The sequence below is a fragment of the Poecilia reticulata genome, linkage group LG11 (genome assembly GCF_000633615.1).
Source record: "Poecilia reticulata strain Guanapo linkage group LG11, Guppy_female_1.0+MT, whole genome shotgun sequence".
Taxonomy (NCBI): domain Eukaryota; kingdom Metazoa; phylum Chordata; class Actinopteri; order Cyprinodontiformes; family Poeciliidae; genus Poecilia; species Poecilia reticulata.
Window position 1 is genome coordinate 7,971,102 of NC_024341.1, and position 12,087 is coordinate 7,983,188.

The 12,087-nt window shown below is 39.8% G+C and overlaps 2 protein-coding genes across 4 annotated transcripts in view; one reads left to right on the forward strand and one right to left on the reverse strand.

Moving 5' to 3' along the window:
* Positions 1-12,087, reverse strand: part of dlgap3 (discs, large (Drosophila) homolog-associated protein 3) — a 908,365-nt gene that overhangs the window by 884,700 nt on the left and 11,578 nt on the right. For all 3 annotated transcript variants that reach the window (XM_017307432.1, XM_008421515.2, XM_008421514.2), the window contains exon 2: positions 7,580-7,712. The gene's annotated coding sequence lies outside the window, so the exon portion shown is untranslated. The remainder of the gene's footprint in view (positions 1-7,579; positions 7,713-12,087) is intronic.
* Positions 4,284-12,078, forward strand: gja4 (gap junction protein alpha 4). The gene is made up of 2 exons (XM_008421591.2): positions 4,284-4,489; positions 10,102-12,078. Exon 2 carries the CDS (start codon positions 10,111-10,113, stop codon positions 11,230-11,232), a length of 1,122 nt encoding a protein of 373 aa, XP_008419813.1. The 5' UTR covers positions 4,284-4,489; positions 10,102-10,110; the 3' UTR covers positions 11,233-12,078.

Sequence of the window (12,087 nt, forward strand, 5' to 3'; positions counted from 1 at the left end):
GGTTCCAATGGGGTTCCAATAAGGTTCCAAAGGGTTTTCAATGAGGTTCCAATAGGGTTCCAATGGGTCTTCAATGAGGTTCCAATGGGCTTCCAATAGGGTTCCAGTGGGGTTTCCAATGGAGTTCCATGCAGATGAATGTTTTCCAAAATGACTTAGGACTGAAAACCTTGGTTGACAGCAGTGTTTCATCTCCACATTTTCCTACAAGATGAACATGCAATTTTTTTTTTTTTTTTTTTTTTGAAGTTGCCATGTTTTTATCCAGCAAATTTATTTCCGTAATGTCAAATTGTGCAATTATCTGGCCGATGGAAACACAGCTACTGTCTATCTGTTATTGTTGCCTCCCAAGTGAGAGTTGTACTTGGAAATATTAGGTGATTATTTTCAGGGAGGGAAAGAGAGTCTAGATTTTGACAACACATTCAGCTTGTTCAGTTCGACTGTGGCAGCACATCTGTAAACAAAGCCCGCTCACTGCCAAGTCCTTCCCTGAACATAATAAAAGAGCTCCCAATAAACAGAAATAGAAGAGAAGCTTTGTGTGCAGTCCAAACAGAGGAGTTGAGAGTATTAAAGCTTAAAAGAGCTGCATGCACCTTCAACACGAACACAACCACACGCCAAATCTTGTTCTTCTCAGCATATATGCTTACAAGGAATGCCAACTTAAACTTTAATAACAATAATAACAATCATATCCATTTATTGTAGCCCAAAATACACTCAACCATGTTCTTTTCATGATGGCGTGCAAGAAAAGTATCAGAGCAGCTGCCACATAACAGTCAAAAATGAAAAATGCAGCTGAGAGTTGCTGATGAGTGATGTCATGTCTGGAGTATCAAACTGTGAATCAAGCACTGCTCAACCGGGTCAAAAATGGTACCATTAGAGTCTGCAGACTGAAGCTGAAAGGAAGATTTATTTGGTGATTTATCCAGTGAGTAGAATGTGGAGGGGAAACATTGTCTGAGAGAGGTAGTTTGGATGATATAGCTACATTATTTTGACATTGGGCGTATTAGTTTGGTACTACTTGCTCACTGTTTGCTTAAGCTTGACTACTTGCCACACTTTTTGTAGGAATGTCAGACAATGAGGGGGGGAAAAAAGGTTGCGTTTCTTTTTGTACATATACGGTGGCAATATCCTGCCAAAACAAACAAAAACCCCAGCACACGACACGAGCATAGGTACGCATGCAGAAACCAGAAATTGTAAAAAAAAAATAAAAAAAAAATAGCATAAAAATGTTTCTACTGGTAGCAAGTTACTTCATCATAAATGATGGAGTGAGCAGCTTGTCATTATTTAAAAAGCCATTTAACGTTGAATGATTCAACAGGATCAGGCTGTGAGAGAGTTCTGCAGGAAGCATGACACATAATTTTAACCAATGCTCTGAGTCACCGCAGAGACCATCTTTAAACTTCTTTGGGAAATATTTGGCATGAGCTACAAAGGAAAAGATGTAGTAGTGTGACCATAAACAGGATTCTGGGAAATAAACCACTCTTAATGCAGATGGATGTGCCACAACAAAGGAGTATAGTAATTAAAGGTAAAGCAGACCCAAAGCAGCATGAAAGTATTACATTACAAATTTGTCAGGAGCCAAATGCTACCGGTTTACCGTATCATGCTACAGTTCAGGTAATACCACTGGCGTCATTCCAGCTAAAGACCAATGTGAAGACTGCAGTAGCATCCTTATTGATAAATTAGACAATAATGAAATGGTGGAGGCAAAATAACTCATTTTACAAGAGGATTACTGCCGTTGCCGCCATTTGCTTAAGCTTGGCTATAATTTCAGAACCCATCATGGTTTAACGGTCACAGTAAAATGATTTGCAGCTCAAATCTATTTGCGCATAAACCTAATAGAAAGTTGCTCATCCGCCTTCATGTTTATTAATGCCGTCAGTTTCATTTCATGCGCTCCTTGGGATGTCCTTGACCTGAATCCAAACAAAGCTAAACTGGTCTCTATTGTTTTGGCGAGGGAGGGGGGTTGTTTGTTTTTTTTTCCACAGAGCTATTGGGGAAATTTAGGATTTTGAGAAAAATCCAGTTTCAGAAATGTTCAGTTTCAAAAAGACTTTAAACTTTTTCAGAATGAGACAACCGTTTTTAATATATTCCATTACGATCATGTGACATCATAGCATAAATAAATGTAAATATATAAATACAAATTGTATGTTAGGCTGTGTCTTCCCCGGGATGTTCAGGGGAAAATTTCTTGGACACCATTTAAAGGTTCCGAAGAGTGTGGGAAATTTCTGAGGTTGTATGAATACAATAGGAATAATGTGTTAAGTTAAGCGATTGGATATTTACACATTTATAGTGAGCTGCTAAATATTATAACATGCATTTATATTAATGCATTCTGTATATAAGTAGTGAAATTATGGGATCTGGTCTGCCCCAGTGAGCGAGTGATGGTCTAATCCTTTCTCAGCAGAGCCCTTTGTAGTTTGACTGACACAAGGTGATTGCTGCTGTTGTAAAGCTTGACCCACCTCTCTTTCGTGAAGACGTGTTGAATGTGGAAATATAAAACACTTGTTGCTTTAACCACACTCGACCCGTGTCATCATCTGCTCTGTAATCCAGCCACTAAATAAAAACCCAGAGAAGCCAGCTGCCTTCAGAGGTCACGTAATAAATACAGGTCTCCTGTGAAGGTGTCGGAAGTCTGTTTTAGTGAACAGAAATACACGGCTTATGGGGGAAATCTTACCACAGGTCAACTACTGGTCATGTTTGGCTGTATGGGACAGCAGCAAGAAGAAAGAAATTGCTGGAAGTAAAACTATGCAGTTTGATGTGAACCACGAAAGGGGTATGGCAAACTTGTGAAGAATGTTTTCTGGTCAGATTAGTTCAAAAGTGACCAGTTTTGACCTACATGAAAAACAGCATCTATGGGAGAAATTAGGACACACGGTGGAGGTAGGATAATGCTGTATGTTCACCTTTCACTGGGAGAACAACCCCTAGCCAGAGATACAATGGAACGGCCAAGTCAAAGTCCAGACCTAAATACAATTGAGGATTTTTCTTCCAATCAAACTAATGAGATTTAAAAAAAACATGTATATGAACATAGGTCATTGTGAACATTTTGAAGAAAATTACCATTTGACAACACAATGAAAACATGGTGGTGGCACCTTCATGATTTGGGAATGCTGTAGTTTAGCAGGTTCAGGGATGTGGATACAAGGTTTACCGAAAGGTGAATGGAGTTAAATTCAGGTAAATTAAAGAAAATGTTGCAGTTGGGGAAAAAGAGATTAGACTCTTACCCCAACAGAATGAAGATTTCATATAAATCTTAAAAAACAAAAAACAAACCCTCCACACATTTCATATTTTTATTTTTAAACAGTTTTGAAAACTATATATTATTTTACATCCACTCTATATTCACATTGGTCACGTTGGTCCATCATGTTAAAAAACAAGACAAAAATGTGAAAAGATTCGAGGGGCATGAATATTTTTCCATGATGCTATATACATTATGACCGACAGTTTACAAAATATAGCGAGAGATTATAAATCCACACAATGTTTCAGCCGCTTGAAGAGCTTCCTGAAAGTCGCGCGCTGACTGGAAATAAGGTAAGTGGCGCCATTATGTGGTGTAATGCAAAATTACAGTCTGGTGGACATAATCAGATGGATAATGTATCAGCTATCTCGTAAATTGATGCGTAAAAGTTAACTCTAAGGGGCTCGAAGGCGTCAGAAAATAAATTAAATTCAAATCAATTCACAATAAATGTCTCGAGGAACTTCACAAAAAAAAAAAAAACCTGAAAAATAATGTTTCAGAGAAATCATCCAACTGATATAGTTATCAAACAGTACAATAAGCTCAATTATTCAAAGTAGGAAATACAGCAGATTACATTGAGTCATTTACCTAAAAACAACAAAGCTGTCTTCATTCTAGCCATAAATTCAGATGCTCAAATGTTGATTAGGATAAATAGCTTTCTATTTTTGTAATAGTAATAATAATAATAACTATATCGGTTTATTTTAAGCTGATTATTATTATTATTATTATTATTAGCTTTCATTCGTTCTTCCGTTTCATCTTCAATGACCGCGAACCTCCAAAGTCAAACTAAGCGCAACAGGCGGCATTTCCCCCATCGCGCAATTATCGCGCGCGCTGATCGCGCCTTCATTAAACAGGGTCAGAGCGCGAGCGTCGGAGCGCAGTTACCCAGAACAGCTCTGAGTTCATGCATCACGTTTCCTGGACGGAGTTCCTGAGGGAGGGCCCGAGCGGAGAGGGGAAGAGAAGCAGGCATGGGAAAGTTCTCCCCACTTTTTCCGAGTACAGCGGATCTTTTATAAAGAAGGCAACAGCACATTTCAAGCGGCGTAACATCAGCAGTACACAGCAGAGGGACTCGGAACCGGTGAGGAGACATAAAGCGCTTTAAGAGAGAGAAAGGTAAGAAGGTTCACCTGGATAAGAAAAAAAATAATAATAAAAAATACGGATGGAAATGTGAGAGCATTATGAAGTGTGAACTCTCTTTTATCGTGATTGAATAAAGGTTGTGGTTTATGTTTACAGCGAAAGGCAGGTGAAAGTTTCATTTTTGCGTTTTAATAACATTTTTAAGGATAATTCCTGTAGAAGGCTTTTGATCTCATTGTAATAGGCGACACTGTATCTTATTTCAATCCCCTTAGTAAATTTTAAAGTTTCAGTAGGAGAAATGACTGGTTTCAATGCCTTCATTCAGTCTAGTTTTGCTTTCTGAGTTGAACCAGGCTCTTACTTCTTATGTGACTTTTTGGTGATTGATAAAAACTTGACTTTTTTAAATGTAGTTTGGCAACTATGTTACTGGTATAAACATGCACAACGTTTTCAGAAAGCTGTGCTTTCAAAACTAACAATTTCTATCATGGCATTTCTCTATAAGTCCTTAGGGAGATTTCAAAAAGAAAGTAAGGCACACATTGTCATTTTTATTTCAATTTCTCACCAGTTTACTTACTTTAGTGTACATGTGCAAATGCACCATTCCTACAGGCATCACTAGAATAACCTACAAATAGTTTTGTGTAAAATCTAGAAGCCCTAGAAGCAGTTGGAAGATTTGTTTTTACATTTTTTTTTTCTTTGTTGTTATTGTAAGATGAACTTTAGCCATGCTGTGTTTTTAACTGTAATGTAACCAGTGACGTTTGTAAGACCGAAACAAGAAACAATTGAGGCTCCAAACAGCCTAAGCCTACATGTCGTGATGTTTCTACAGTTTAATATCCAGCTATTAAAATGACAGAAAATGTGCCTGAAATGACCTAAAGTTTGATTGCGGGAGCAAGAAATAACATGTCAGCATTTAGATTTGTATGTCATTTATCTTTTCATCAGGATTGTTACTGATGTGTGTTTAAAACTGTCTCCTTTACATTGCTTAAAATTAAACATCAGTTAATAAAAGCATCTGAGAGTGTAATTTTCTACACATTTTTATTGTAAGAGGAACTGTTATCATGTTGTGTAATAGAGTGTAATTTTAAAGCAACATTACCACTATGTGTCACGACTCACTACATGCCACAGGAATCTTTTTTATTAAAACCATTAAAGTGTTTCAAAGTGTCTGGAGGTTTTTGAAAAGTTTACAAAACTGCTGAGCCCCAACAGCTAAAAGTCCTGTTAACTGGAAGCCAGAGAAAGAGCTACAGGTATATTTTCTCCAGCTTTTTAAAATCATGAACCTCTGTCCCTCCCCCACCTGTTGCTACGCACTGCTACTCAGCTAGTTTAGATGCTACTATTTACGTGTTGTTGCTTATTTTGGGATTCTTTCCTGGGAACAAAAAAGTTGTGAATACCATAAATATAGGGAGCAACTATAAACAAAGATATTTAAATGGATATAGTGTTAATATTAAGGTGTGTGACAGTTAATTCTATAATTGTATCCAAGCAAAAGGAATGAGATCACTTTTACTGATGTAGCTTATCAAAACAATAAATAATATAGGCATTATTGTAAGAGCAATAAGAAATATTTTATATAATTTCAGTAGCAGCAGGATCATTTTACGCTTTAATTTTGTGTTAACTCAGTGATACTGTAATATTTTCATTTAGGTTTAGTATATTTATTATTCTCATACCAGCCTACTCAAAGGTACATTGTCAGCAAATTCCTCCTGTGAATTTTCCCAGAAACAGCAAAGTTACTACAATATTATCGTATCCCAGTTGCTTGGCAGCCCATTGTCTCCTCGTCCTGTCATAGGAGTTTTTATTTTCACATATGAAGAGTTATTTCTTCCCTGAGATTGAAGAAATAACATAAAAACATTAATAGCATAAACAAATAGACAAGCATCACAGCAAAGCCTGAACTCCCCCACACAGGATGTTTATTCAGATGTGTGTGTGCATGTATGCGAGCGTTTGTGTGTGTGCGCGTGCGTGTGTGTGTGTGTGTGTGTGTGTTGCCCTTTGAGCAAGCTGCTGTGTCATTCAACAATGTCCAACATCCTCCGTTTCCCAACATCCTCACAGGTCAGGACAATACTTTATTGAATTCAGCCACAGTACGCCGCGTTACACATTACTTACCCTCATTACCTGACTCACCAAACGCATAAATGGCCAGTAGTCGTGTTCTGTAAAAAGGGATAACGGCCTCTCTTTGGACGGGTCCTTCAAAGTTTAGTCGTAAACAGTTGCAGCGCTCCCTACTCCCGCTCACATAAAATGCTAAGTTTAGTGCCATATGTTTTTGTTTTAGTTGGTTTTAGTGTATGGAAGCGTTACTCCTCTGCAGCTCGATGAAGAGGGCCCAGAGCCCCCTGAGAACAGTGTGAGCTCATGGAAGAACTAATAAGGCACCGCCGCCAGATACGCACGCTCTTTCATGGAGAAGGAACCATTATGCTGAAAAGGTTGGAGAAAATTAGCTTGTTTGTTACTTACAGAATAAAACAACCCGCTGCTTTTTTCTTTTTTTTTTTCCTTTTCTCGAAAACCGGTGAGAATTCTGTCATGGAAATAAAATGTACCAATTAAAATGTAATTGGTACATTTTTAAGCCAGTCCTCACAGCGTATCTGGGCTGCGTGCCCTTAAAAATTAAACTCCTGCAACAAATGCAACACATCTTGCATGTAAAAGGATATTGTCCACTTACATCTAATTGCTTAATCTAATTTCTTTGTCCCCCTCCCCCTCCAAACTCGTGAGATTAGTCCAAAAAAGCTTTCACTGTCCATGGTTTCAAAGTTTGTCTTCACCCCACACGCAGTCAGGATTTAGGACCCACATGCTGATTTTAGAACCTCTTTGAGAAAAAAAAAAAAGAAAAAATTCCACTGGAAAGTTTTGCATGCTGTAAAAATAGCCATAAGTTGGAATGTTTTCAGATGCATTTTAGAATATGCATTTGGTGCATATAGTGTATTTTTTTTTTTACCTAATTAGACATTTTTCCCTCCCCCCCAAATTAAACTTAGAACCATTACCTTTTCGAGGCTTTACTGTGTCAGTGTTTATGTCCGTCATTACCTGTAAGCGTTGTATTCTTTGAACTTTGCTCCAGCATGGAGTTCTGAACAACGTTGAATGGGTTGCTCTGTGTATCTTGCAGCCCGGTCCTCGTTGCAGTAGAACATCCCCCACACAACGACTCCAGGGGTTCCTGTAATGAAGGGATTCTCAGTATCTGGGGTTCTTAACAGTCTTTGTAGAGAAAGTGAGCTTTTCATTTTGGCACTCCGCATTCCCGTGTTCCACGTCTTTTATATTCCTCTCAATAGTTTGTGTGCCTTTAAATGTGCAGCATTATGTGTTTTCTAGGAACATAGTACCGTTTTATAGCATAATCAAGTAACTATGTTAACTTCGGGTATAAAGATGCTATGTGCCTTAAAAGAAATGTGACTTTCTGCTTTGACGCTGTCAAATTGGGCCTCCGTCTCACAACAGTGCTCCTCTATTAACTTTTTTTGCAACGTTTTTCCCCGGCGTTGCACAGAGAAGCAGCTCCTATAATGAGCTCAGCAGATGCGCAGTTCCACCAGTTGTTTGCTAACTGCTGCTGGCTAGTCTGAAGGAGCTGAGCTGAGCGGAGGAGTTGAGACTCGGACTGCTCTGTGTGGTGGAAGTTTGGTAGCTAAGAAGCCACAGCTCAGAGGGGAGATTTGTCCTCGAGAGCCACACAAGGTGATTTTTCACAGCTTTAATCCGTGGAGATTAAAGGATTTCTCAAACGTGCATAAAAGAATTAAGGCAACACTCCACATGCGCTTTTGATGAGGGAATAACATTGTAACAAAGTTGATTTTACATGATGCTGCCCTTTAAGGTATCCCATTGACCCCCCCCCCCCCCCCCCCCCCCCCCCCCCTCCACTAACTTCCCATTATTATATCAATAATTAGTTTTTTTCCAAGTCTGTTTTTTCCCAAATTTGTTTGAGGGTCTGAAACTTGAGACATAAAAGCAAAAACAGCAGATATGTGAAAGGAGCAAAACCTTTTTCACAGCTTCATGTAAAGATGATGATGTCACAGCCAGTCATTGTATACAAAGCAAATTGTTCTCTATGCGAAAAGCCTCTCTTGTGGAAGTTTGTTGAAAGGACGTATGGCTGTTTATTGGTAATGGGAAAAGAAAACCTAAAGTGAGCACTCTTACTTTGGCCCAACAATCCTTTTTACACTGGAAAAATAGACAAGCTCAGTGAAAATAAACAGGTGAAAAGAGTAGATTTAGATTTAGCCCATTGTGAAACATTCTCTCAATTTGAAACACTTGTTGCCCTGAAATTATGTAAATCTTGGCTTCAAGAGAGGGAACAGCCACAGGCTGCAGGATGTTGACACGACACAGTTCATGTCACTGGTAAAACAAACAGCTGTAACACAGTCAGTCGCAAGATCATCAAAGCAACTTTGCCAGATTAAGGTGAGCTTGGGCCGGCCAAAGGGTTCTTTTAAATCCCTAGATAGGTTGCCGGTTTGATACGGCTGCAACCTGCTGCTCTCAGACAACATTTCTTATATCTTTCTTCTGCTTTCAACTTATGAAGTTATATTAGAGTGACAAACTATGCTGTCAGTACATTCAGTTTGCTTTGGCAATTATGCATTGATGCCAGAGTTTTATGATCACTCTTAAAGCATTTTTCGGTGCTTTTTCGACGAATGTGCTCATTTACAGATATAAAACTGGAAATAACTGGTGTGAGTCGCTAACCTTAACAAGTGAAATGGAAAAGTGGTAAAAAAGTTATTATAAATAAACTTTGGATTTCAGTGACGGTAACCACAGTTTTATATAACCAGGTCATCTTGTCCCCATTACTTGGTTTGACTTAGCAGGTAGATTTAAAAAGTCAGGAGCTATTATCATGTTGAGAGTCTGGTTCCTTGCCAAGAGGATTTTTGTATGTAGATGGTTGAAACTTGGGCACAGTTGGGTGTTCTAACAGGACAAACATCCCAAACACACATCAATTTTTTTTAAGGGATAATCATAATATTAAGCTTCTGGAATGCTACAAACCTAGCATGGCCATCGCCTTTCTGCGTTATTCTGCACAATTCTAATCTCTCTTTACAGCTCAGACTGGGATTTCTCCCATTCACTTGGATTCCTCCAGTAGAATTTCAACCGGGCTGATCTGCAAACAAAAGGAGAAGTTGCAAACGATGTCAATTTTCTGCGCTGTTCTAGTCTGCATGTAGGTTTTAGAAATGGCAGCACTTATCCAAATATTAGTAGGCGTGTATGCCTATGTTTGAACTTATATGTATAACTTTGTATAACTCGACACAGCTCTGGAAAAGAACAGTACAAAGGCATAGTTAAAATCAACAATATTCATTCCCATTGTTGTATTGGTAACATTATCTCTGAGGGGAGTTGGCTAAATAAATTTAAATTGGAAAAAAAAAAAAAAAATTCTGCTTTAAAAAGTATTTTCTTTCAGTACATTTTCAGGGAACATTTAGTCATAGTTTTTGGGTTGATTTAGATTTTCTAATGTGTCTCATTGCCTCCTATCTATAATCTGTCCCTCTCAGGAGCAGAGGATGTCCAGAGCTGACTGGTCCTTCCTGGAACACCTGCTGGAGGAGGGCCAAGAGTACTCAACTGCTATTGGTCGGATCTGGCTCACTGTACTATTCCTGTTTCGCATTCTGGTCCTGGGAACAGCTGCTGAATCGGCGTGGGATGACGAGCAAGCCGACTTCGTCTGCAACACAAAGCAGCCCGGTTGCACTTCCGTGTGCTACGACAAAGCCTTCCCCATATCCCACTTCCGCTACTTTGTCCTCCAGGTCATCTTCGTCTCGACTCCTTCCATCTTCTATTATGGATACGTGGCCATCAGAGGTGGGAAGGACCCAAAAGCCAAGGAGGGCAAAGGTGAAAGCGGGAGTAAAAAATGTGAAACTGTGAAAGAAAGGGAGGATACCAGCGTGACTAAAAAGACTGCAGAGCAGAAAGAGAAAGAAAACAGTTGTGGGAAAGGGATAGTGCCTAAAAAGGCATCTAGTGAAGCTCCGAAATTGAAAGGGAGGCTTCTGAGGGCATATGCGTTCAGCATCCTCCTAAAGGTCCTCTTGGAGGCGGGATTTATCGCCGGACTTTGGTTCCTTTATGACGGCTTCTTCATTGCAGCCAAGTTTGAGTGCACGAGATTCCCGTGTCCTCATACGGTGGACTGCTTCGTCTCTCGGCCCACGGAGAAGACCATCTTCACCGTCTACTCTCAGGTGATAGCCGGCATCTCCCTTCTGCTCAACCTGATTGAACTCATCCATCTATTGATCCTAGCCTTTTCCTATCGCCTAGAGAAGTGGGATGAGGACTGCCTACCTCTAAGAGAGCAGGTACAAGTAACTCCAGCACTACGAATGGAGACGCTCCAGGTTTATAACACCAGCAGGGACATCAACATCCCCACACAGGGCAGGGAAGCTAAATTACCGGGCAACCCCTGCGAAAGCTATGCCGAAACGGTAATAGAAGTGAACTGGGATGCAGGAGAGACCAGGGATAACTTGCTTCCAAGCTACATGAACTGCATGAAATCCGCTGGAAAAGCAAGTTCCAAAAGATGCAGTCATTCGAAACATTCAGATCACACAGGGACGGATATGAAAGGTGCCCATAAGGGACATGCAAAAAATCAGAAACAATATGTTTGATTGTAGCTCGGTGTACTTTTTTTCCTTTGGTTTTTGACGTTTCTGCACATGACACTTAACAAACAGGAGTGCACAGTTTGAAGGAAAGCAGTATAACAACCACTGCACTGTGAACTCCATGCCTCAGAGGCACAGACATTTGCAGGTTTTTTTTTTTTGATAAACAAATCTATTCAAAATGAAGCATTTTGAGAACACTCTGCCAAAGGCGAAATAAAAATGTGACTCTATAATGAGATTTAAGTCATAAGATGCCTCCCTGCTAAGTTTAATAGCAAAGTGATGTGGAAAAAACAGGCCGAGGGGTCTGGCAAAGGGAGCTACTAAGTGTTTATGCAAGAAAATTTAGATTTAAACGTACTCTTCTGAGATTTGCACTGAAACCCCAAGAGTCTTCTGGAACTTTGCTCTCTCCTAATGGATTTGTGCTCTCTGTGGAATGCACTGGTCTCTGGACCCTGCTCGGCTCCCAGAGGGATAATTGCGGCATGGATGAAGGCACGCATGCATGCACGCACACAATATGCTCGTCTCCTTTCGCCCAGTGAGTTCCGGTCAATCAAAAGTTGGAGATGTGGCCTTGGAAGGCGAGGGGTTGGAAGTGGGAAGAGAAGCCAAAAGATTGGGATTTGTGGGATGGAGAAACAGTAATGGTGACCGTAGCATTTCAGCTATGAAGAGACTGGAGGAAGTGACCACGCTGCGTGTGATAGCATTAATGTGAACCTACGGATGGAAACTTCAATAAGCAATAGCTGCAGAGCCATCCAGAAATACACCTCTTTGCAATTTGTTGTTTAACAACCACAAACGTCAATGTTGGGATTTTATTGATTTGACCTATTTCCTGTGTGT

What these genes read in the sequence shown, in the direction of transcription:
- gja4 (XM_008421591.2), top strand. Translation starts at nt 10,111, where the DNA reads ATGTCCAGAGCTGACTGGTCCTTCCTGGAACACCTGCTGGAGGAGGGC.